Genomic DNA, 27446 nt, shown 5'->3' on the forward strand with positions numbered 1-27446 from the left:
GCTGGGTGCCTGCACATGAGGGGGTGAAAGGGAACGAGTGTGCTGACAAATGAGCAAAACGTGCACTACAAAAGGAAATAACATTACCAGTTCAACTTGGAAAAGGAGAAGTAAGCACTAATTAAGAAAAAAGGGCCAGAGATCTGGCAGAAAAGGTGGGAAAAAGACCATAAAGGCAGTTCAAAATACAATCACAATTAATATTTATAAAGAAAGAAACGGAATGGAGGAAATCATGATAGACTCAGACTGGATCACACAGCATTGAATGTTACTCTATGTCATGGGGAAAAGTAACAGTAAGTAACAGTGACAAGTGTAGGAACTGTGGAGTTAAAGAAAATGTGGAAAATATCATATTACACTGCAACATGTACAAAACAGAGAGGGAAAAACTAAGAGACAGGGTCAGAGAGGCAGGAAGGGAGTGGAGCCTGATGGGGATACTGGGAACAGAAGGTGAGGGGGTAAGAGCTATCGGGAAGGCCATTCTTAAGTATTCGAGTGAAAAAGGATTGATTGGAATAATTTAAAACACCGTAAACACAGTGGTATAATTCCACAAGTGGTGATAGGATGATATGATGATACACACTCTTGTACAGTAGGGGGCGGTATGCACCTTAAAGTTGTTTGCAATCCGCCCAAAAACCGAGAGAAGAAGAAGAAGAAGAACGATTATAAATCCATGGAACGACCAGACCATGGACCAGACACATGGCAGCAACTTTCCCTCTGCTTCATTGATTTCTCCTGTTCAACGGGTTAGTAGTGTGTACACAGATTATGTCATATTTCGATCTAAGAAGTGTGTTTGAAACTGTTTTATGTGTAGTTTAATGTCATTATGTGAGCTACGCCACTAGCGTGTGGCTAATGGCGTCCGCTAGCTTCTTTAGCACAGGCTGTTGCTCCCTGAATAATGTAGGGCTCTACTTACCATGTGTATGACTCCCGTGCACTAGTTTGGCTTACATTTCAAGTTTATTCTGTTTGTATAAATATGTGAAATGCTGGTCTGAGGTCATAATTGTTCATATTATTTAAATGCTAAAGCGCTAATGCTATGCTAATATTGTGCCTGTACAACATAGCCATGTTAAAGTGAGTACAGAAAACCGGGTTGTGTGTGTTATCTGTTATCACTGTATTATACACTGTAAATGAAAAAGACTTTAATCCTTCATGAAAGTCATATGGCATGTGGATTTATGTCCATTTTTGATTAGAGACCAATATGTCATTCGGTTATTTTGATTTGCTAAATGTATGATTACATTCTCAGTTAGCTTCAGGCCTCACTGAGGCGAAGTATTGAGGTAGAAAGCTGGTGAAGCCATTTCCTGTCGTCACTATATTCTGTTTGCACAGATAATAAACCTGGTTGGCAAGAAGGAAGTCGTTTTCATTCAACACAACGCAGAGATACATCTGGCGTCAATCCAGACCGGTTACACAAAGAATTATTAGATAAATAGAGAAAACAGATATCATTTGTAAGTGAATTTATTAATGTGTTTAATACATTCTGTCTAGAACGACCACACAAACGGCAGTAACTTTCCCTCTGCTTCATTCTTTTCTCCTGATCAACAGGCTTATTATCTGATTACCAGCTCTGCACAGCGGACTTGTAACACTAGCAGCAGTGGAGATGGAGCAGCATCAGAACCTGGAGGCTTCTACTCTTCTGAAGAAGAAGAATACAGGAACAAAGATCCATTTGAAGATAGGTAAATATAAATATTACAGTAATAGTGTACTTGCATTGTGTGGGTGTAAGGGTGTAACTTTGGTTTGAGAAGTGGGGGGACACAAAACAGGGGGTCCTCCGCAATGAAACATTTTCTCAATTTAATTCCATTTCCTGCCTTTCTACAAATATATTGGGGATTATAGTGTTAACAAATCCAAGAAAAATGTGTAGTGTGTGTATATAATGAGTGTGCACACTTATCTAGTATCCTATCCATGTATACCTGTTTTATTTGTGATGACCTCACATCCTCTAGTGGGGGTACTAGTATATATTTCAATCATCAAAAATCCATTAGAATATGCTCACAAGCAATAACACATATTTGATCAACTCCTCTCTCCTATCTTTATCTTACCTAGTCTGCCTTCTTTCTTTTTATTTATGCATATTTTACTAATCACTCCCCTTTCAAACTGTGTTTTTTATTTTGTACTGACCTATTGCACACAGTGGAATGATTTATTAACTCATTTTATATACAACTAATATTACATAGATGGAAATATTTGTTTACAAAGATGACCAAACTGTTTGAGACTCACTGAGATAACGCAGACTAAAGATTACAATCTAATAGTCCTTTACCTCCCTGAGCTGACCTTATCTCTCTCAGTCCCACAGGAGAGAGCTCTCCCTCTCCTTATTGTTGAAACAGCTTCTAATCTCCGTTAGCTCCGAGCTAGCACCAAATACTAACAACTAGAGATGTCCCGATCCGATCACATGATTGGGGATCGGAGCCGATCACGTGATTTTCAAAAGATCGGAATCGGGACAAAATAATCGGGGATCGCATTTTTTTATTTAATTTTTTTTATTCAATGTTACAAAACAAAAATGACCATGTTCAAGTCTTAAAGTCATCCTGAGGCCTTAGTTTTGGTTTCAAATTACACAACATCATGTATGTGTTGCTTCTTTGGGGCTTGTTTTCATAGACCTGGTTGCTTATTTCTCTCAAATCTGGCAAAAGAGTGGGCAGGGCGCAGTGTCTAATTGTAGCAGTAAGCCAACAAGTACTGATGAGCTTTATTTAGTTTTGATCCAATGCTGCACAACTGAGCTGATCCAATGCTGCTGTGAAAAAAAGAAGCTATATCCATGTTGGATAGAATATCACATTTAAATAAAAAAATAACCTTAAGGGACAACTTGAATGCTTTTTTTTTTCTCTTAATGCATTGCATAAAGATCAGATCGGGAAAAATCGGTATCGGCAAATTGTCAAAATCAAATGATCGGAATCTGATCGGGAGCAACAAAAGGTGATCGGGACATCCCTACTAACAACGTCTCTCTTTCTATCTCTCACACGCTCCTCCTCCTCCTCCTCCAGAGAGAGAGAGAGAGAATTTTATTTTGAGTTGTGCATTGTTATTTGTGCTTGAGAAACGTTCCACTTGAACTTTATTTTAACAAACTTGGCAGTAATTATTGTCCTATATTTTTTTCAGATTTCACAGCTGCCTGGGCCTAGCAGCAACAAGAACCTCCATTTGTCCCTGCCCCCAGGTCAAGATCTACCGTGGCTCAAGGGCCTTCACCAGAGCCATCACCACCAAGGACCATCATCTCTACAGTGGCCTCCATCTCCATCTGCCACAAGATTAAGATACACCTTGGTACAAAGGCCTCCATCACAGCCATCACGATCAACCCAGCCAGCAAAGAAGTCTCGCCTAGCAGACGTACCTCCCACACAGCCACCAGCATCAACCTGGGACAATCACACCTACCTCCCTCCGACACAGCCACCAGCAGCCCATGCACCATCACCTACACAGCAGCCAGACCCCCTGTCCTGGAAGACAGACAAAGACCATGACACTGCTCCCCCTGTCTACATTTATAATGAATAGTTGGTTGAAAAAGTTCTGATATTGTAAATATTGAGATTTTACAGTTTCTTGCGTTAACATAAATTGTTGGTTGAAAAAAAAAGTTATAATGCTTAATTTGTATTTGTACACATCACATGAACCTTGGTATGGAATATGAAGTCATGAATCAGTCCTGATGTAACTTTTCTGTGGCGAAAGCAGAGGGATGGAACTATTTTACACATGAATAACATTTCATTTCATCTATATAGGCCTATAGTGTAATTCATATAATTATTTCACAACTTTTGTAAACCAAATCTAAAACGCCCCAAAAAATAGACGAGATGAGTAAATGTGTTTTTCACAAGAGTTTTTAGGTTTTCCAAAAATCGGATTTTTGTAGTAAAAACTGTGCGAAAAACGCGCAACAAAAAAAACCGCGCATTTTAAACGGGCGAATGGTGGCACTTTAGGCTTTCCATATCAGCCTCACTCGCTCGCGGAGTCTGTGCGCGCGCGTGAAAAGTTTCTGACACTTTGGGGCGGAGCTTTTCTCTCGGCGGAGCTTTTGCTCTTGGCGGAGCTTTGCACTTTGGGGCGGACTTTGATTGACAGCTGCCAGGAAACATGGAGTTGCGAGGTTTGATAAATGCCTGAACTACCCAGAGCCGGGGGGTGACAGCAGCAATATCAGTTGGACGAGATTGAATGGTAAAGATGTCCATAAAAAAACATTATATTCGTAAAGTGTACAGCTAATATATATATATCAATTAATTTGATATAAAAAAAATACACATTAATTCCAGGAGTGTAATGCTTTTACAAACACTATAGTAATCATATGCATTAATTATGACAATATCATACTATTACTATGGGAGTGTTCTATAGTGTGTTCAAAAAACAACTACAGAAACGCTATATATTATACTATAGTAGTACTATTTAAAATAAGTCTTAATACGGAAACACCAAAAAAACAACCTATAGTAGTACTTTTACAAACACTATAGTAATAATATGCATTCACTATGACAATATCATGATATTACTAGGAGTGTTCTGTAGTGTGTTTAAAAAAACAACTATGAACACACTATATATATTATACTATAGTTATACTATTTAAAAATAATATAGGAATACAACAAAGATCTAGATACATAGTATTACTACTGAAATATTATAGGGCTACTATAGCTAATACAATGGCACTACAGAAAAAACTATAGTAATACAATAGCAGGTAAAAAATACTACAGAACACTACAAACTTACCATAGGAAACTATACAATTCTTACAGTATAGTAATACTATAGTTCATTTATAGTTCATTTTTGAAGAGGTGCGTACAGCAGACAGTAGCTAGCAGTTTGACAGATACAGCCCACTCAAAAATATATTGTTTTATATAAAATGGATTAATATATATATATTTATATATATATTTATATATTTATATATATATATATATTTATATATATATATATATTTATATATATTAGCTGTACACTTTACGAATATAGGCCTAATGGTTTTTTATGGACATCTTTACCATTCAATCTCGTCCAACTGATATTGCTGCTGTCACTTCTCGGCTCTTGGTAGTTCAGGCATTTATCAAACCTGGCAACTCCAGGTTTCCTGGCAGCTGTCAATCAAAGTCCAGTGGCTCCGCCCCAAAGTGTCAGAAACTTTTCACGCGCGCGCAGACAGACTCCGCGAGCGAGCAGGAGGGCTGTCTCTGCTCGCGGGGGTTTAATCTGCGCGCGAGGGTCATTTAATGCGTGTGTAAAAGCACATTTTCCGCTCTTGAGTAGCTTGTTTTGCGCGCTAGAATATTGACCCAAATCTGACTCCATATGCCTGTAGCTTCACGGAGCAGCTAGCAGAGAGACAAGAAGCTAACAGCAGCAGTCACTTCACAGAGCCGTCACTCAATGTGATCACGCCCTAATTTATGCAAACACTTTAAGACCTAATATAAATAAAAGGTTCGTGTTAGAAAACAACTCAATCACAGATCCATAATCATGAAGGTGGAATCTAACTATATTCATAATAATATTTATTGCATCCATGGGTAAAAACATGTTTTTTTCTGCTGTAAAGTTGGGCATTTTAACATGGGGGTCTGGAAATTGCTCCTTTCTGCAGTCAGTCCCTATCGGCCAATATATGAACTGCAGTGTGTGCCACTTCCGTATTGGCATCCCGGCTCTTCCACAGAGTTTGCCGCTTGGTGGCAATGCATTACTAATTCATGGGAACATAATAACTAATTTGTGGGAACATAATAACTCATTCGTGGCCACGCATTATTAATACGTGGCCACGTATTAATATTTTTCTCACCAATGTCACCAGGGGGGCTCAGTACATTTGTGCAGATAGCATGAAGTAGAAAAGATCGGCGATCGGCGATGCTAGCATTAGAATTTCTCCCCCGGGCTTAAATGGTGTATTATAGAATGATCACACCAGTGACAGTACTCTTCAAAGGGTTCACGAAATATGTCCACTACTCTTACTGTTTAACATTTTGGGTTACTTTGTTACTTCATATTAAGGCTAATAAAAATGACAAGGCTGTAATGCTAACTACCGTGCTAGCTACTAGCTAGGTAGCTAACTTGATCCAGCCACTCCTGGTCCTTTCATCAGACGGGAAGCGAAAGAACGAGCAAGACCCATTGCTGGTATGATAACAACCTGGTACTAAGCACACAGGCATCTTGTTAAAGTTATCTTATCTTAGCCAGCGCCATATAGATAGATTATATCTACTGTATATGGCGCTGATTTTAGCTATCTCTTGAGGAAAACAATTGTGACATCACTTACGCAACTCTGGGATTTGTAGTCTTAGTTGCGTATTTTTCATAGTCTTATATTTCAACAGTTTTACGACAAACTGTGACTTTTTGACATGGAAATTATTTTTTAAGATTGGCAAACATCATAGGCCTATGTATAATTCATGGCACAATTCAAACGGGATCGAAAGATACGTTTTTCTCTCTCCATTGACTTCAATACATTATCGAAACAAGGTCCCATGGACCGGAAGTAGATGGGCGTGGACTTCACCACTATTATTTTCTTCCTCCCAACCCCCATCCCCTCAGGAAGCCTTTTGCCTCCTGTCAGGTCATCATTGAAAATAAGAATTTGTTCTTAATTGATTTTCCTGGCTAAATAAAGGTTATACTACTACTACTACTACTACTACTACTACTACTACTACTACTACTACTACTACTACTATCATATATTTTGTAATGATGTTAACAAGGTTTTAAAATATGTAAGGCTGATCAAGATTTGCGTCTGGCTGCCTGATCACCGTAGGCTTTTTTTTTTTCTTCAATAATGACCGCCTCGCTGGAGTTATTACACGGCAACATACCAAACAAACTAACGACTGGAATCCAATATTAATGGAAAATTATTTGTATTGAATTGAAAAGGTTCTTATTGCTTCTGCTAAGAAAATAAAACTCTGAGACAACAACAACTTAATTTGAAATGAAGGCAGCTCTGATCGAAGTTTAATGTGACTGGCCAAGTCTGTTCATAGTTTGTTTTCTACTAACAAGTCCTTAAACACTACAGAGGCTAGAACCCATCCATTTTTACACTCCCCCCTAGGGGTGGACCTTGTAGTTCTGCATGTGGTTTCAGAGCAGAGCTGGACAACTTCTTTCAAGGGAGGGGAGCTACATTGAGTATTATTTTATATAGACCATGCTGATATCTGAATACCTAATGAGATTTTCAAAGTTCAGCCTTTAAAGTTGAGCCTCTGATGTGCCTGAAATTAACAAGATTGTATTTTAAAGTTTGATTCATTTTTTTTTACATGTTTCTGAGCTTGTAATAAGTATTATTATATATCCGCTATAGAAACTGCATATCTCCTTATTTGTTTTGTGAAGTAAATATTGTAAAAATATGTGGCTGTATTGCCCCCCAGTGAAACAAAAAGAGAATGTGGCAGACGGCAATGCATTTTGCTTACTGTCAAGTAGTCTATGTGGTTGTGGAACAACAACATCAACAGTAGGAACAGGTAGAGCTTATACATAATGTAATATCTACACTTTAAAAATGATCACATCTTTGTGAAATATTTATTTATATTAAATACACTGCAGCAGTATATTCTCAATAAGCACAGGTCAGTATACTCAAAATATCCACCAGGGGGTGGACACAGTCCAACAGTTTGTTTCTTAGAAATCTGATCATTTTCAAACTGATAAAACACTTTACATAAAAGCAGCCCAGCCATTTTTATTTACACGCTAAAGACATAAATGACTATGCTGTCAGCTTCAGCTGTTACTGAATGAATATTCATATTTTGCAGCAATGTCTGACCACAGGATTGATGTCTGAACTGGTACTGATATCATACCTTCATAATAGAGAATGCAAATCAACATACTAATTTGAAGCTGATGCATGCATATTAGTTTTAAACACATGTACAATTACTAGAATAAGAATAAGACATCCACCCAAATTTAACTGACACATGCTACTACAGTATTTCACTTTTTTAAAGAGATGATAACTTCCTGTGATTTGTCATTTTTGCATGGGTTCACTCAGAGTCCAGATCTAAAAGCAGATGTAGCAATATGGTCTACCCAAAAATCATATTATGTCAAAAATGAGTTTAACTTGAATCAAGTCCCCACTGTATTGGAGGTGCATGTCTTAAAGTCACCTACAGTATGAGTTTATTTATTTTTGTTGTTGGTCTAAGGTTGGGTGAGGACCATGGACTGTATGGTGGAGACACGAGGCAACAGTTGTGTATGCGGCTTTAGTTGTTCCTATAACAACAATTATTACAAATATGCCAATTGTTATTTTAACACTGTTATAATTGTTATATATATATAAAAGTACAATGGGAGCCAGAGCCTTTTCTTATCAAGCTCCACATTTGTGGAATCAGCTTCCAGTTTGTCTTCGGGCGGCAGACAGCCTATCTGTTTTTAAGAGTACGCTTAAGACCTTCCTTTTTGATAAAGCTTATAGTGATAAAATAAAATAATCTAATAAGAGTGCATTGACGTAGATACATTGTGCCTCTTCACCTATACATTTTAGTTCTTACTCTTTCACTTAAATCCTAAAAACTTAGATCTTATATTTAAAACTTTATCCAAACCTTTCCCCTCTATGACCTCTCAAGGTTTATTAGAGGGTAACAGGTTGCAGAGAACGCCTAGCCTGGCCGGGGAGTGTGGAACGTAGTCACTGACCCACTCCTACCTCTGACAAATTCAGGTACCAGTGGGGACCTTTCTCCCTGTGTGTGCTCTGTTTCCTACTTCTTACTTGCTACCCTTTTCCCTCAACCTATCCTAAGGGAGTGCATGTATGTAGACACGTTAGTTTAGCTGCTATAGGCTTGGACTGTTGGGGGGGGGGCACCTTCCTCCATCTTTCTGGCTGTTTGTACCTGTGTACTCTCATGTTCCGATTAACCCAGTTTCCCCCAAATCTCTTTTTTGTGTCCATATATACGCCGGGATCCTGAGTCGAGGCTAATCCTGTTGCGGTGGTCGTGTGTCCTGGATCCTCTATCCTGAGCACTGGATCTGAGTCCTGGACTTCGAGTCGTGGCTGAACCTGTCTCTGCGGTCCTGCCAGACTCTCACCATATTACTTCCCTGATGGCTCCCACAAGATTGCTGACATCCTCGTGGATTCATCTTCTTATTATAGACACATGCATTTCCAAATATTTGGACTACCTATGTTGTAAATGTATTATCTTTTCGATTTACACACGGCATCTATTGCACGTCTGTCCGTCCTGGGAGAGGGATCCCTCCTCTGTTGCTCTCCCTGAGGTTTCTCCCATTTCCCCCTTTAAACTGTGGGGTTTTCTCTGGAAGTTTTTCCTTGTACGATGTGAGTGTCTAAGGACAGAGGGTGTCGTATTGTCATACTGATATTCTGTACACACTGTGAAGTCCACTGAGACAAATTTAACATTTGTGATATTGGGCTATATAAATAAACATTGATTGATTGATTGATTATATCATGTAATTTCTGCCAGCAGAATTTAATGACAAAAACATTAAAATAAGATTTGTTTGCGCCTGGAGCCACATAAGGGCAGGCTTCAGGTATCACTGATAACAACATTGACACAATGGGTGCAGACAATCTATCTTATCAGAAACAGCCAGCTGCTAATACACAGGTTCTCACAATTTCACTCTGTCTTTGAAAACATGTGAACTCATACTGCTCGTCTGTGGACAGCACAAAGGGAGGCAACTCGTCAAAGGGAGGACGCTCAGGGGTGAGGGAGGCACAGCACTGTCTCAGATGTAATCACAAACTGTATGCACCTTAAAAGGATGTGTGCTAGTGGCTCCTCCTGCGCTCTAAAGTGAAGTGCATAAGGGCCAAACGCAAAGCTTCAGAGCTAATTAAACAGCTTCCCATTTGCTTAAACTGGATGTTTTATAGACAAAGAAGATCTGTGATTAATTGTTTTTCCAATGATCTCTTTGGGTTTTCACATGATATCTGTTCATACTCTGGTGTGTTTGCTTGCCATTTTCACTTGCGGAAAGTCATCTAAACACACACGATTTAGTTTTTAAACAATTGTGATATTCAAATGTTCTGAATAATGACATGTCATCGCTTAAATCAAATGTTTAATGCCCCTTGGATGTAACAGCTATCAAATGTCAGCACTTGTTATTCACATAATATGAAGTGTGATTAGATTCTTCCCAACATTGAAAGACATCTGGAAACAGTCTCTTGGACCATCTACATAAATGTACATTAACTTTATCACCCCTTATAAGCCTAATGGAAGCTACAACCACTGTTATCTTTAGAGGAAGGTCCACCCTGTTCCTGTTCAGCAGTCTGAATAAACAAAAAGGTTTCAGTAAACTAGAAGGCATCACATTTCACCGATTTTCCAAAATGCCTTCATGTCAAGGACGCCAAAAAGACAATAGTTTTGTAGACTCAAATATGATCAACATAAGAGCAATATTTTTTTCAATGCTTTTTAAAGTTTCAAATGAGTGAAATCACAAAACATTTATTAACTGCCTCTCATTTGGATTTTCCCGTGAAAGATATACCATCCAAAGTAATTATTTATTCAAAGTTGTAAAGTGAAAACCCTGTAGGATCACGACTTTTGACGCAAGTGGTCCCGCCTGGTGGAGCTCAGAGGCTGCAGTGAGTGAGTGACAGCCCGGCTCCACGCCACGGCCGCCCACTCTCACACAGACTGCGTGACTCTTAATTGTGTAACGTTCATTGACGAGTCAGCACAATGCTGCCGAGACCGCGGGGCCCAGCGGAGCGATGAGATGCTCCCATCGAGGAGAACACAGATGGACAGCCTAGTTCAGCCGCTCGTCGCCCAGTACCTCGCCATGGGATGTCAATCAAAAGAAAACAGCCAAAACGAAAGTATAACGTCGGAGGAAAAGGGAAAGGACGATGCGTAAGTCTCATAATCTTGTCGTGGTTTTTATACACTTTCTGGCGTGTAGGTTGCGCATAGGTTCAACAGTTTATTTATTATGTGTAGTTATCGGAGTTGTGTTAGTGACTGTTCTTGGTTATAAATGAATAGGCGCCTCTTTATGTTCGTGCGTAAAACTAAATTGATGCTATCGGAGGATTTTACGCACAGGTTCTTTAATCGCAATTGCTGTTACTTTCTGACATGCTGCATTTAAAACACGAACACATTTGTGTTTACTGGTCACACAACCGTTTAAACTGGATGTCCGCAATCAACCGGTATTTCCCCAAGTTAAAGGAAGGAAATGAGAACAATGAAAAGCTAAATTCCAGAGGGGGGGGGGGGGGTTACATTCAAACAATGGCTCCAATTTCTTGTGACAATTACGCAGATCGTTATGTGTCAAAGCCTGTGGTCTCAGAAGATTATAGTTTGAAACTGCTGCACGTACAATACGTCCTCATGGGCAAAAAGAGAAAGGCCCACTTTCATTACAACAAGCCCTCTGTTGTTTTGGTGTTTTTTTAAGGAGAGCGACTCCAGGATGCAGCTCCAGGTCTAGAGTTTCTCCTCCAGGCCGTCCTCACAGGTTTCACAAACCCAGTCCGGCCCAGCCTGTCCCTACTAAATCCATGATGTCCCTGGGTCCCCTCACCAAAGGGGGGAGCTGGGAGGAGCTCATTCAGGCCTGTCTGCAGTCTTTTGGTAAGTCCAGCTGACCTGCCTTGGCACTTGTGTTGAGTTTGGGCACACTGGTGTGTGCTCCATGTTTATGCAACAACAATATCTCCCTATTCTTTGGAATGTTCTGTTTGACTCATGCTTTCCTGCACTACTTGACTCTGTTATGAGAAACAATAAGATAATAAGCCTTAGTTTACGTGAAATCACATTTTGTTGTGATTTCCCAGAAGACTCTGTTTTTCCCACTACTTTTTTCTTGCAAACATTCAACAAGTTTGGGCAGGCCTCTAAAGAAAATGAGTGGGAAGCTTTGCATTTGAAAGTGAAATGGGATTCCTTAACACTGCTGAATTAATTTGTGTTTAATGTAGGATTTTTTGTTTTGAAGATCTTACTCATGCTTCTAAGTCAGATTTAGTTTCATTTTACCTGTAAAATATCTAGTATTTGATTGATTATTATATAATTTCTTATGGTTCTACAGTCACTGTATTTACGATTAAAGTATTGATGATTCATTGTAAGCAAGATATATGGAGGTTTCTTTAAATGAGAAAAACAGCAGTGATTGAGTAGGCTGTAGCTGGATCAATCAAGCAATGATCATTGGCTTCATCAAGTTGACTGGAGTGCTCTCAGAGTTATGGTGATTGCGTCTCTGAAGAGACAAGCTTTCAAATTGCCGTTGCCTGGTTACACAAATGGAACAGGAGCAATGGAGAGGCGTTACAATGGAGAGGTGTTACAATGGGCTGCGCATAAACGACATCCCATAACTGTGGAGCGGTAAACCCAGTAGCAAGGACAGCCTGCTGTTCATTTCAGATTCACGAAGGGAAGATAATTAATCCGAGGAAGAAGAGTTAAAATCCAGGATCAGTGTCATAGCATATTGATGCTTCGATAAGTAATTTCAGTGTCACTGCACATGATGGTATCTGACTAAGTACAGTGTGTGTTGACTGGGGATGTCCTGGCTTGAACAGCTTCTCCTGATAAAATAGAACATAGCCTCACTTCTCTTGGCCCACATCACAGGGGAACCCCTAAGGTCTGCGAGTCCTGATGCCACCTTTTCAAATGTGAGAGTGCACGTAAGAGCTATTTGAAGGATTACCTGATGGCAGCTTCAAGCCTCGCTGAGCCAAAAGGTCAGCTCCCCTAACAGTGGTCTTCAGATGCTGACCAGCCTTTGAAATGCACAGCACTATGAGGTGTGGATCAATAGCTGTTGACATCATCATCATCGCACCTCCTAAACCACTCTGCACCGAACAGGCAGTGTTGGCCCAATGTACGTGTATTCAATTATTTTGTATTTATACAGGTTTTCATTTTTATTAGATATAATATTTCTTACATGAAACCCATCATGTTTCAAATGTGTTCATTTGAAGTGTTTTTCCATTGAGTAATATTGACATTGGAATAAATGAATCTAAAATCAGATTCAGGTCATAAATCAATCTTTTAAAAGTCTTAAAAATGCCAACACAATAGAAGAAGCTTTATAGAAGTACTGTTCGTCTGACATTTCGATTTAAAATCTCAAATAAATCGGTCACATCTATTTTATAACCGAAAGCTTTTCAGATTATTGTCCTTCAGATGAGGATAGAGAAACTGCTAACAAACTAGCAATGATGCTTTATGAATTGTATTTCTTTAGTTTTGGTTAATGTAGAGTAATCTTGAATTTCATTACCAAAAAAAGTCATACAATCTTAAATTGAATTTGCCTCAAGCTGTAGGAACCCTGCTTTCTATATATACTTTATCCACTGCTACTAGCTAACGTTTAGCTTGCTTTCTAACTAGTTTTCACACTTCTCTTTATGCCGTGTCCAGGTGTTGTATAACTCACTTAAATAGTGGATATATTTCTTAAATCAAATCCTGAATTCCTGTTTTATAAAAGAAGTCAGAATTCTCCACAATCTCTGGATGTACGCCCTGCAGTGGTACTCTCTGCAGTACCGTCAATCACTGCTCTAAAGTATAAATTCAATCAAAAGTCTGTAAAGTGAGTCCTGATTATTATAGAGACGTTTTTACAGAGAACACAGGGATAACCATCATTCTGTGTCTGACTTGGATTCCCTCTAAAACAAAGAGACCATCCAGTCTGCTCTGTCAAAACAAGGAAAAGCGACACGGAGATTGCAGAGGGTGATAAATGTCTGAGATAACCTTAAAAGTGGGCCGGGTGCTGCGTGCCCTGGCTGTGTTTATCACCAGACAGTATCACATAGATCCAGTGAAGCGGTGGCAGCTTTCCTAATTTTCCAGTCAGGAACAGACAGTCCGGAGGGGATTTCCTCCTGCAATTAACCCTGCGCAGAGAGGGTTAGTGGTCGGAAAGTTGTGAAAAAAAAAGATGGAGCAATTGTTTACCTGATGGAGAGTCATGACTTCCTGTTGTGCATTTGCCATAGGATTGACTTTGAACTGAAGAGTATACATTGGTAATATAGGTAAAACAGGCTTATAGCCCAGTTCACCACAAATGTTATTTTCACTGCTAGAAATCGTTTAACTTCCCTTCTCCTTTACTCTCTTAATGACTTGACTGGTGAGGTAATGATATTCACTGGGTTTGGCTGGTAGTTGCTGTGTGTTACAAACAAAAACACACCCCATGCAGGCTATGAAGGCTGGATTAGTCAGCTGCGGCTGGAGTGGTGAGTTGCTTACAGATAACAAAGATTAGAAAACATGTTGCCATGGCGTCCGAGATATTTCCAAGGTGATATGGTTTAAAAGTGGGTCCACAGATGCCTGATGTCCTTGATGGTGTGAAGATACTGCTAAAGCTTGGAAGAAAACAATTCTCAGCTGGAGAAAAACTCACAAATGTTTCTTGAGCTTTCAATTTTTCAGTACATTGTGTTCTCTACATATTGTAGGAATAATGTTAACAGCCCCATGATGTACACATAATATTTCCAAAGATTAATCAAATGCTCTTCCTTTTTATGTCAGCAACTAATTCACTGCACGTAGCTGTGGTTTTGAGTTTACTGGAAGAGAAGTGGCTTTGTTGCTTTGCTTATGCAGGCATTACAATGCGTTTCTCTGCTATTAAAAGGTCAGACCTGGCATTGTGATGTCATATAATATTTCAGACACATGTAGGCTCATTTCTTTTAATGGTCAACAGGGAAGTTTATTACTCTGTGAGTCTCAAGATGTCAGTTGTAGAGTAAAATAAGACTATCAAGATAAGAAAAGGTGGTCTGGTTACAAAGGGAGGAAGTGAGATATATACGCAAGGAAAAAGGAAGTGAGAAAGGTGGTGAGACGAGCAAGCTGCAGAGGTTCACACAATCAGAGGAAAAGGGGTCTGTGGATACTATGATGAAATGTGTTAGTGTATTCATCATGCATTCATAACCATTGATGGAAATGTTTACGTTATGATTTTCACAGGTTATAATCGTGACTAATAATGTGTTTTATTCAGTGTTGAAACGTCATATAGAAGAACGGTTATTACATTCATTAGGTGTCCTCCACCCAGTCCACATTTTAATATAAAATAATCCTATATGAAATCAAAAGAAAAATCTAGAATAATCTATGAACAAGTGCATCCGCAGGTTTATTTGCATAGAGTGGCTTACCCATGAATTTATCCCAAAATAGTCATTCATACTAAAAATAAATCTGAAGAAAAAGCTCATTTTTTCCTTTTTGGGGACAACAACTACTACTACTGCTAGTAGTACTGAAAGCTACAGCGGCTAGTTTTTTTAGATGATTATTTAGCCTTTTTCTTAAATTAAGTTAGATTCCACTGATTCTGGTTTCATAAACAACTCAACTGAATTACCTTTAATGCAACATTTATATTTTAGTGGATGCCTTCTGTGACTTGTGTTACTGTTGTGTTAGCCGTTGTTTCTTAATTGAAGCAATGAGGGTACATTTAGTTGTGTGCATTTTGTCTTGCAGACTCGGACGGGCGTGTGTGTGGGAGCAGCCACCTGTTGAACATCACCCTGACCATGCACCGTATCCACATCTCCTCCAGTGACCTGCTGGACAAGCTCACTACTCTATATCCTTTCAACATAAGGCTATAACTGCTATTTACTTTTATTCAAATGAATCTTAAGATACAACATTTACGACATAATATACAAAACTCCCCCCAAAATGAGAAAGGCTGTTGAGAAAGTGGTCCTCGAGAAAAAAAAACACATGCCTCCATCAGCACATTGTTTATAATGCCAATCTTTTGAGCACCAAATCCAACATTGGATCTTTCTTCTGCTGCTTTTCTTTGGTTGTCAACAGCAACGGGCAATCAAGCTTGTACTTGGCTCACAATGCAGCCTTTAGCTGTCAGTAAATGTGATAGGCAAGTGGCAGCTCGTGTTTACTCCTGCTCTCAGTCACTGTGCACCATTTACATCTCTGTCTTTATAAATTCCCTCCCCTCTCCATCATGCACTTAGTAATAGTCTGTTATCGTAATGTCAATCTACATTTACATATCCTGGATTCATTTGCAGAACCTGTAGGCAACGGGACAAGATTTTTGTATCGGAAATGTATAACTTTTGAGCATGCTTTGGTTGATTGCTTGTAAGCTAAAGAGGCAGATCTCATTGACCAAAATTAAATCTCGAGACCTATTGACTATAGTCTGACAATGATTAACCTTTTTATCAGCTTAACAAAAATCGTATTGTTAATTAGCAGCATAGGAATAGGAAGCCTTGGTCCAGATATCTGCTGGATATTCCACACCCTTAAGGTTGAAATTACGTCAGACCGATAGTGGATGGCTTCCGGGAAAGACCTTTTTGTACCAAGACTCATTCAAAATGTTCGATTCTGTCTCTTTCATCTTCCCGTATTCACACCCAGAAAATGTTTTCCTTTTGTTGGCCTTGTGACTTGAGTGAAGTGCCTGTAATCTAGTCTTCCATTCAGGAAACAGCAGTGGCGTCACAAAACCTCTCAGAGGAGCCTACTGGCCCCGGTGATCAGCCTTGGCGTATCAGGTGTTAATTACCTCTGCCTCATCACATACAGGTCCACTTCAGCTATAAATAAACACTGACCCTCTATTGCTTAAAGAGGCCCCTGCTCACAAGAACCCACTTCATAGCATGCAACGCCTAATGCCCCTTGCTATTTTTAACCCTCTCGTTCTGAGCAGAAGACCCAAAAGGACATCAAATAAATTCAGTGAGTGGGTTAGGATGAGGGAAGAGACACGGGGGCCATTAACAGCCTTCTTCACAGTCTGGCTTTGGGATTGCGTGGGCAGTTCTTCTGCTCCCATGACGCAATTAGCCTTCTATGTGCATCACTTCAAGCTGATTTCTGCCAATTGAGAGCTAAAGTGTCAGTCTGTTTCGTATCATAAGGACATGCTTTTGTGTGTACTGTATATAGATTGGTAGGGCAGTGTTTTTGTGGGAATATGTATAGCAGTGCGCTGACGACATTGATAAAACGTCTCCCCCCTCTAAACAATGCATATTAATCAACAGTTGTTCCACTGGAGGCATTGATTGTGTCTTCTCTTTGTACATTTTGTTTTTCACTTTCTCCTGTATGCCAGAATGATTCATTCTGTGATGCTCATCAGAGTTTTTTTCTCCATGCAGTCGCCTCCTCCCACATCACCAAATGCCACTTCTGTTCGCCTTTTAGTTTAGTTGCTGTATTTATTTTTTATTAATGAGCTGTTTGTACAAAAGAAGCCCTGCAGACGAATAACACATATGTTGATTAGGCTCTGCCCTTAGCAATGTCAAGGATCAGCAGATACAATGTTCTCCTAAAACTTGTAGCTAACTCCTGACTTAAATCCCAGCTTCAACTTATAGACAATATAAAAACACACTTTTCTCAGATAATAATCAATCAACATCGGCTTCTTAACCAAAATCCCTCACATTTAAAACAGCGATGGATAATGAGCAGCCGATGGAGTGCCAAAGGATATGTTACCTAATCAGGTCAGTTTAACACACTGATATCATTGTAAGACTCTAACTGTAGTTGTGTGTTCAGCGTCACTCACATGGTATCCTCTCTGACTTCCAGGCATTGGATCCAGGAATTCTGGATGATGTTCCGGTTGAACCACAGCTTGTCCGACAGCCTGGATGAGTTCCGGGAGATGATCCGAGAGCAGGGCCAGGAGCATCTTTGCGCTCTCCTAGAGACCAAATGGATGTAAGTGTTAGTCTCTGACCAGCTGGCAACTGCGAAATAACGCCGAAACGACACTACGTTTTTTTGTTCAGTCACAGAAAATACTGAAATCAGTCACGATCAAGACTTACAGACTTTGAACTGTGCACTGTAAAACTTCAAGGCTGCTAATGTAGCTGTCAAGATAGATCAAACATATTTGTTTTACATGGTTTTAGAAGACAGCAATACGTGATGTGTTTTCTATTAAACAACACCTAACCACTTTGCTACTTGTGCTTTACCCATTGACTGTAGATGAGTTATCAGTTCATCTGTCTATTATTTTCTATAATAAACTATAAAAGAAAACTTAAATAATCAGCAAATATTCACATTTGAGATGTTGGAACCACTGAACTTGTGAAATATTTATTGTTGAAAAAGTATTTTACATAGAACTTAAAATATGACTTTCCAAGATAAAAGTTATAATTGGCAAAAATGCACATAATTCAGTGTATTGGTATCTGGTATTGGTATTGGTGTCTGCTCATGTTGGGCCACATAACCATTTGAGTTCTGATAAACACAACCATATCGTTGTATTTAAAACTATAATTAGCTAGTTTAAGAAGTCATGCTATCCTTTGGTGATTCTAATGTTCAATGGTGTGTGCTAGAAGTGAGCGGGACTGGTCGTGGAAGGCCAGCCAGAAGATCAAAGCTAACAGCAGCAAAAAGAGGAAGGTCTCTCTTCTTTTTGATCACCTGGAGCCGATCGAGCTGGCTGAGCATCTCACCTTCCTTGAATTCAAGTCCTTCTGCAGGATATCAGTGAGTATATTCCAGTGTATATAGGTTGTCTTTTGCACATTGGTGATTTGTTTATTTGTCATGCATCTCTTTGATCTGAATACCGTTAGTTATTTCCTCCCCACTGGAAATGCCTTGCAGTTTCCGTGCAGCAGTTAATGCTCCTCTCTGTGCTCTCTCTGCCAGTTTATAGACTATCAGAATTACATTCGAAGCTGCTGCATGAAGGACATCCCCCCGATGGAGCGTTCCATCGCCCTGTGTAACGGTGTCTCACAGTGGGTTCAGCTGATGGTGCTGAGCAGGCCCACCGCTCAGCTCAGAGCTGAGGTTTTCACCAAGTTCATCCACGTGGCACAGGTAGTGGTTTTACTCGTACACTTTCTGTTCCTGGTTGAAAAATGGAACTCCGTTTGACACATATCCTCTTTGCTTACATCTACGTGCTATTGTTCAAACACCTTGTCTAACTAATGACAGTCTAGTGTCACATCCTGAACAGCTCTATAGATGCTACATAATTGCCAGTTGCATCATGAATATTCACAGAGGTGGTGATGATTCTCAAGAGCTCTGATGCAGGTTTTTAGCAAACCCAAAGATTTTTCCAATAGAAAAATATTAACTGAATGAAGGCTAATGGAGTCATCAAGTGGAACACACTTAGATGGCGAAGAGTTTGAGGAAGTGGGAAAAAGGGACATGACTCGTGAGTGCAGACCCTGCTTGTTAAAACCATTTCATTGTAAAGCTGCATGCAGCCTGCTGGGAAGAGGTGCCCCGGCTTTAGGGAGCCGTTAAGCGGGCTTGTACTCTGGAGGACCTCTTGCACTGTTACACTAATGCACCAGTCTGCTGCTGCTCACTGCTGTCAACCATAAAACCCACGGGTGTGGAAAAATAATTTCACACCATAATGCTCCAGTGACAGCACGAATTAGAGAACTGAAAAGAGAGGGGAAAGCACTTCCAAAAAAGAGTGAGATATCAGAGCGCAATAAGAAAAAGCCAACAATGTAAGTGGCTTATGTAACTGAAGTGAGGTGGATTATATAACCAGGCCTACCTGGAACAAGTTTAATTGTGCGTGTTTATGAGTGCGCGGAGAGACTGATATGTGTGCCCTTTTTTTTTGTGTGCATCCACTAGAGTCTACATCTTATGCACAATTATAACACACTAATGGCAGTAGTGGGAGGGCTTTGTCACAGCTCGATCTCCAGACTGAAGGACACCACCTCACATGTATCCAGTGAGGTCACCAAGGTAAAGTGAAACCAACTTACATCAAATACAGCTGATGATAGAGCCAATCCATTTGAACAAATAAAATATTATTTTTTTCACTCCCCAGGAATTGAACGAGATGACAGACATGCTATCCTCTTGCAGAAACTATGACAACTACCGACAAGCTTACAACAGGTGTACAGGTTTTAAAATCCCTATACTGGGCGTCCACCTCAAAGACCTGATTTCAGTCAATGAAGCCATGTCAGACTATGTGGAGGACAACAAGGTGAATGTCCAGAAGCTCCAGGCACTCTACAGCCACATTAACGAGCTGATCCAGCTCCAGCAGATCCCTCCCAGGCTGGATGCTAACAAGGACCTGGTCCATCTGTTGACGGTAGCCCAACATTTCTTTAAGATTCCATTAAAAATAGCTATTTAGCTTCATGTAATTCACTCCATTGTATTGAATGCAAGCACAGATGCAAATGAGTGCATTACAGCATGTGGATTGTCCTTGCTCATGTGGGTGTGATGAGAGTCTATGATCTATGAGTGTGTGGGTGATGAACTGAGTGTGAATGAGAGCGAGTTCAGATTGTTATATTGTTGTGCTAGCTGTGTCGGTGCTTTAGCCGTACTTGAACAACAGAGTGCCCATGAAAAAACAACAGCTAAACTGTGACCTAATATTGCGCTCATCAAAACATTTTTCAAGGATAATCCAAGTGTTTACATGTGTCCTCTCCTTCCCTGCAGCTGTCCTTGGACCTTTACTACACTGAGGATGAGATCTATGAACTGTCTTACACCAGGGAACCCAAGAACTGCAAAGCACCTGTGAGTTATAGAAGCAGAGACATTAAAGTTAACAACCAACTGAGAGTTAGATGGAAAGATTTGTACCACTTTCATGTTGGTATGCTAAATATTTTTGGTGTAGCCAGCAGCCGGTTAGTTTATATTAAGACTGGAAACTCAGGGAAGCAGCTAGCCTGTCAACTAGCTAGAAGTCAAATTAAATTGCCAAAAAAAGCTTTTAATGCTCAACTGAATAGTTTGATATTTTGTGAAACAATTATTCTCTTTCTTGTCAGTTTGTTAAGAACTTAGATAAGAAGTTTTATACCACTCTCATGTCTGTATGCTCAATATGAAGTCAACAGCCAGTTAGACAGGAAATGGGGATCAAAGCAAAGTTAGCGTTTTTTATTCTTTCAGCTTCTGGTTCCATCTATATATTTACAAATCACGTGTGCCGATTTTCTCATTTTACTCACTGCCAACATTTAAAAAAAAAAAACTTTTATGTCATGAGCATTAGTCAGCTTTTAAAAAATTGTTTTAGATCGCCAGTATTGTGTCTGAAAGCCGTTATTGGATTTGGAGTAAGAGAGCTGCTCACATGATATTGTTCATGTTGTTCAGGCTTGTTTTTTAATGACAAATAATTTTTCTATCAGCCAGCCACCCCCTCAAGACCTCCAATGGTTGTGGACTGGGCATCAGGAGTGGCTCCTAAACCAGACCCCCGAACCATCAGCAAACACGTGCAGAGAATGGTGGACGTAAGTGCTTCCTATTTTCTAGGGTAGCCTTGACGTTGCTTCTGAGCAAAGCTGTTTTATCACCATTATCAATCATTTATTTTAACCATTCTTCTGGATGCTGCCATTTTGTCAGATTGCTCTTGCACCTGTTGTACATTTAACAGTCATGTAACAATGGCGTTTGCCTCTTGTCTTTCACAGTCCGTGTTTAAGAACTATGATCACGACGAGAACGGCTTCATGTCTCATTTGGAATTTGAGAAAATTGCTGCTAGCTTTCCGTTTTCCTTCTGTGTCATGGACAAAGAGAAGTACGTTTTCATCTGACAGGTCGAGCACACACGCTCATTTATGACTTCAGAGGAGAGGAAGAGAAAGTGGTATTTGTAGTGATGAGTGTAGCAACAGGAAACGTAAAATAGCAGCAGAACTAACCACCCTCACCTCTAAATATTCTCCGTCTTTTTCTCATGCACATCCAAAGGTACATGATCCTTACAAGCCACAGAAGAACATGTGATCCTTCATTTATACCTTAATATAAAAACCACTATAGTTGGTGATTCTGTTTTAGAATACACAATGACAGAGAGGTATGGTGTTTACCCATGTGGCATGAGAGTGCACACACATAAATCAGATCAGACATGACCAAACATTAAAGTCTGAAGTTAAAATATGAAAATGTTTATTTCCCATTCATTCTGTCTCATTTACAGTTCAATTTCTTCTGTTGAGTTATACTGTGTATGTGTTGTGGTTGTTCAGGGAAGGCCTTATCAGCAGAAAGGAGATCACGGCATATTTCATGCGTGCCAGTGTCATCTGCTCCAAACTGGGTCTTGGCTTTATCCACAACTTCCAGGAGGCCACTTACATGAAACCCACTTTCTGTGACAACTGCTCAGGATTTGTAAGTCAGCACACACATTTGGTGTATGATAATAGATAGAAACGGCTTAACAAGCTATATCACAATCTAAAAGCTCTTACCAAATGTGACATTGTTTTTAGTTTTGTTTAGGCTTCAATGATGCAAATACAGTTGTGTTTTTCTTCACAGTTGTGGGGTGTTATCAAGCAAGGCTACAGATGCAAAGGTGATTCTTTCACTTTACACTGTGCAACTTAAGCATGTTGATCTTTGGCCACATGTCGGTGTAATGTCTAAAAATGAGTAGAGGTTCACACAGTGTCTCGTGGCGAGCAGGTAATGTGAAGCTATCTTAAGACGGTGTAGTGTGGTTTTCTTTCTTGCACACAGATAGTTGAACTTGCAGAACATGAAAAAAAAAAAGAGAGGCTGCAGCCTGAACCACAGTTTCTCCCCCTCCCCCATCCCTCAAAAGATCTGAAAGCTATTTGTTTGCCTGACAGTTATCATGCAGAGGTCTGAGATTTGCATTTTATAGAAGTGATAGTGTTCAAAGAAATGTCAGTTTGTAGATGTTCGACGAACGCTAGTTCCTGCTCTGACATGTTGTGTGCATTATTTTGGCTTTCTCAGACTGCGGGATGAACTGCCATAAGCTGTGCAAGGACCAGGTGGCGTTTGAGTGCAAGAAAAACGCCAAAATGACCAACGCCATCGACAGTCCGACGCCAAGCACAACGCCTGTCAGCATGGGCCCCTCTGAGGGTGGGTTTGAGTGATGGGGTTCATTACCAGCATTACCAGTCCTATTGATTCACACACACACACACACACACACACACACACACACACACACACACACACACACACACACACACACACACACACACACACACACACACACACACACACACACACACACACACACACACACACACACACACACACACACACACACACACACACACACAACAATCATTAAGTCCTTATAACAGGTGCCACCTGGCAGTGTTATTTCTTGTAATCACTGCCTGCCACTTTGCAATGAAAACAATAAAACTCATAATTTACCGGATTTCACTTCAGTTTTCTGCAGCCGAGGACACAGGGTCTATTGTCAGGGTGATTTCCCTTCAGCTGTCAATAGGAACCGTTTCACTTACAGTAAAACTGAAGCTACCCACCTGCCATGAGAAAGCTGCTATATTCAGAACAGAAGGACTTTCGATTTTACTTTTGAATGCATACACCAAAACATAACTGAAAAACAAGGGGGCTATATTAGCACAGCCCCTCTATGAATGGGTCTGTGTGACGTGCTATTCCTCATATGGTTTATCTGGCCTTTGTTTCATATGAGACAGAGTTCAGTATTTTTGTTTTGTGATTGTTGTCTAGTGAGCTTATTCTCCTTTTTAATAAAAGGCTGAGAAATTGAGACAGTCAAGTATATTTTCCATATGAAATGATTACTAATAATGGTTTGCTCTCCAGGTTCAGATGAATGTCCTTTCCCCTACCCGCCAGATGAAAGTAAAGACTGGAGCCCAGACTCTCCAGTTGTTTCCCATTTGAGGCCTCAGAGGGTCCATAGTGGCACCCAGACAGATGGACCCCAACTCTCCACTGCAGACCCTGAGGCGGGCGGCCTTCAGCCTTGTCTGCTGGTCCCAGCGGCGCCCACGCTCAACTCGTGTCCCAGCCCTGTGCCCCAGAGGAAAGTGCGACACTGTGCCAAATGGGAAAACAGAGCGTCCGTTGCACTAAAGCCTGTAGAGCCAGAAGAGGAAAACAAACCCACCTATGAATCTCTGGAAACAGTAAGTGTCAGTTCTCCTAACAAATGCAAAATACTTGAATGCACCACAGTTACTGAGCTTCTTTAACATGTTCTGTGTCTTTCCCAGGACAACCAGAGGCTCCAGAAAGCCAACGAGACACTACGTAAGAAGCTGAGGAAGGCCGAGCGGGAGGTGGAGACACTAAAGACACTGCTCAGGAGGAACGCTCTCCACCCTGTGGAGGAGGACTCCTCCTCCTAGAGCCACACAATGGTCCTCCATATGGAGTATGGTGCTGCCCCCCTATGGCAGCATGTATAAATCTAGCTTCAATGTTTCAGTTATTGGTTATAAATAGTGAGTATTTTACTAGTATAATGCCAGTCAAGGTGTTTTAATGCTAATGTTAGACAGTCAGTCAAAACAAGCCTGTCAGTATGTCACCAAATATGACGACATTTGTGAATTGTGTATGGATATTTTGAAACCAGCTAAAATACACAAAAAATGTAAAAAATAGCATTGTTATATTTATAAGAGTTTTAAGTAAGTAGAAGGAGCCCTTTTACTGGAACGGACCGTTCACAAAACACTGAAACTGAGTGCCATATATTTTAGTGAAATAATGCAGAATTGGTTTGATCATTTCTTGATCAATAATGAGACTAAATATTTATGTTAAACATAAAATGAAAAATAGAGGAAAACAAGAAGTTTATTGTGTATATCACAGGTGCATCATCATTATTATTATTATTATTATTATTATTATTATTATTATTATTATTATTATTATTAATAAATAAGATGGCCTACTGATAAAACAGCAGAAGAAAGGTTAGAGGCTTCAGATATTGCTCTGTATCATTGTTCATATGAACACAAGATGTTGTCAGTGCTCCTTTTAATATTTATTTTTCTCAAACACTACACAGTTCACATAGAAAGTAACAGAAATGAACATTTTGTACAGCGTACGGGTTATGCTTTTGTGTGTTGGCATCATATTGATACTTTAATTTGTTATTGTGTAGCTATGTTATACGTTACGTGGTCCCTTGTGGCAGTGTTGTACTGTAAGTCAAGATACATGTGTTTGCAATGTGTGTAATTTACTTTAAATACAAAGTATACACAGTGCTATCTTAATTAGACAAGATTGATCCTTTTTCTCAGTATTGTTCTTTTATTGTAATAATAAATACTGTATTCTATATAAAAGCATTGCTTGCCTTGCGTTACTCAATCCGAGCACTGGGGGTCACTAAAGCATCATAATATTTGTTCATCCTCTCAGTCATGATTATTGACTCGAGTTTTAATACTGGGATTTGTACTATAAATGTTGCACTATAATTAGCTTTCTTTGTTTTACCTCAGACATGTTTGTTAAATAAAACACCCCCAAAAATAACCCTTATCTGATCGTTTTCTCTACTTAAAAAAAAATCATTGTGTAAGTTTAAAAATTAGGAAAGCAGAGTTTTAAAAAACAAAGGTAATTTATTTATTCTTGTAATTTTCCATTTTACAACTCAAAGTCAAATAAAAAAAACAAATAAGTCATTCATTCTGATGTAGTGTCAAACCAAACTAAAGATTTGCACTGACCAAAAGGATGTAAGCTAAAGCCTTTTTGCTTGTTAAACCTACCATATTTACTTGAATACTTTGTGTAGCTTCCTTTAGGTTTAGGTAGAAAATGGTGGAATGATGAATTTGGATACCCTTAAAGCCAGCTGTGTCACCCTGTTGTCTTGAGACTGAGCCAATCTGCCCTGCCCCTTAGGCTTTGCTGCTGGTAATGAGTCCTGCTATACACACACATAATGTTGGCCTGCAGATAATGAGAGAGAAACTGTCTGCTGTTGGAGAAGCAGAGACTTAAATCACACCTAATGCTACTGCTTTCTATGAGCACTACTGCACACTGCAGGTGATGTTACCCTGGTGCTGTGATCCAGTATGTGCCTTTCTATGGTGGCAATTCATCTTCAGATAAAGAAAGCCATTTGACTCAAATTATAGTGTGCTTCTTTATTTCTTGCAGCTATAATGACTTGTTGCCTTGCATCGACTTGGCAGCGAGGAGAGACCCTGTGAAAAAAGGGATATTCTCTGAGGCATAGCAGCAGATCCCAAGCCGAGCCTCGGTGACAGCTAATTTACTTCTATTTGAATGTGACACGCCGCTTCAAGGGAGTAACACCCCAAGTCTACCGGGCTCTGCGCACACTAATGCTGAATAATGTCCAATATCATAGCTGGCCGGGGGAAAGCGACAGAGGGACCATGTGTTAACCTCCAGAGATGATGCCCTAGAAAAAGGCTGCTTTTTTTCCATCAACACTGTAAGCTTGAAATGAGAAATGTACTCTGACATGTTAAAGCAGCCATAAAAACATCCGTCTGAAATTAATTTACAAACCCAACAAATGTAAACACAAGTAATTGTGGTGCACTTGAGCCTCAATGATATTGCAGTCTGGGCTACAGTGCATATACCTAATGTTTCCATACATTAAGAGCAACTTATGACTCTTCAAAAGTCCTCATTACAGTGTGCAGACTGAGATGATTAATCACCCAGACATCAGTGTACTTGGGGGAATTGGGCCATTGTGAGATACTGATAAATTAACTAAATCTGCTAAGTCTAATGAACACACTCTCCGAAACTAATTAGGGAAAGATGTGGAACATCCCATTATGTCCCCTTGATAGCGGAGTGTAAGACGCAATAAGAACACAACACATTTAACACACACTCATTTAAACACTAGGAAGAGCCAGCAACACAATGCCTGTAGGATACAGCAATGCTGATCTACACTAATTCCCTGGATTATTAAACTGAGTTCATTAAGTTCTAACGATGGCCAAAGGACCCTTTGTGGGAGAGCAGAGGAAAAGAGAGAAACTGTAGTGGAGTTTGAGGGAAAACAGAGGGAGATACACAACGTGTGAAAGTTTTCCTGAGGTGGCTTAAAAACTGTGTGAAGCCAGGGTGACATTTTTAATTAACCTTGATGAGTGGAGGAGTGTAACAAGAGATGGGCTGTACAGGAGTTTTCCAAGAGAAACATTATTGCTAAGCAGTGCCACGTTTTGGCCTTTATCAACCACATAGGTTTGCTTTGTAATACAGACTAAATCCATTTATCAGCTCCTGGTAAACGCAAAATAGAGAGAGAGAAGAGGCAACGCCTGAAGCTCATACAGGGATAAT

General features: G+C 39.9%; 2 protein-coding genes across 4 annotated transcripts; both read left to right on the forward strand.

Annotated features, from left to right (window-relative positions):
* Positions 1-663: 663 nt before the first annotated feature.
* Positions 664-3685, forward strand: LOC307013829 (uncharacterized protein). Of its 2 annotated transcripts, XR_013801085.1 has the most exons (4): positions 678-764; positions 1372-1496; positions 1597-1733; positions 3214-3685. XR_013801085.1 is itself a non-coding variant. In XM_079641372.1 (3 exons), exons 1-3 carry the CDS (start codon positions 705-707, stop codon positions 3368-3370), a joined length of 354 nt encoding a protein of 117 aa, XP_079497498.1. In that variant the 5' UTR covers positions 664-704; the 3' UTR covers positions 3371-3685. The 2 variants fall into 2 exon arrangements, 1 of the variants encoding a protein (XP_079497498.1); XM_079641372.1 differs by lacking the exon at positions 1372-1496 and having other exon boundaries at positions 664-764.
* A 7102-nt stretch (positions 3686-10787) lies between these two features.
* On the forward strand, positions 10788-25637 carry LOC307013924 (RAS guanyl-releasing protein 1-like). Of its 2 annotated transcripts, none has more exons than XM_079641547.1 (17): positions 10788-11099; positions 11653-11828; positions 15762-15867; positions 17723-17785; positions 17874-18005; positions 18647-18800; positions 18966-19139; positions 19929-20045; positions 20134-20409; positions 20772-20852; positions 21476-21580; positions 21764-21873; positions 22331-22475; positions 22626-22662; positions 23070-23201; positions 23931-24256; positions 24344-25637. In XM_079641547.1, the coding sequence occupies exons 1-17, from the start codon at positions 10963-10965 to the stop codon at positions 24476-24478; spliced, it is 2406 nt and encodes an 801-aa protein (XP_079497673.1). In that variant the 5' UTR covers positions 10788-10962; the 3' UTR covers positions 24479-25637. The 2 variants fall into 2 exon arrangements, with proteins under 2 accessions (XP_079497673.1, XP_079497674.1); XM_079641548.1 differs by having other exon boundaries at positions 18650-18800.
* Positions 25638-27446: the final 1809 nt, after the last annotated feature.

Source organism: Notothenia rossii, assembly GCF_949606895.1.
Source record: "Notothenia rossii genome assembly, chromosome: 7".
In the NCBI taxonomy this organism is placed as follows: Eukaryota; Metazoa; Chordata; class Actinopteri; order Perciformes; family Nototheniidae; genus Notothenia; species Notothenia rossii.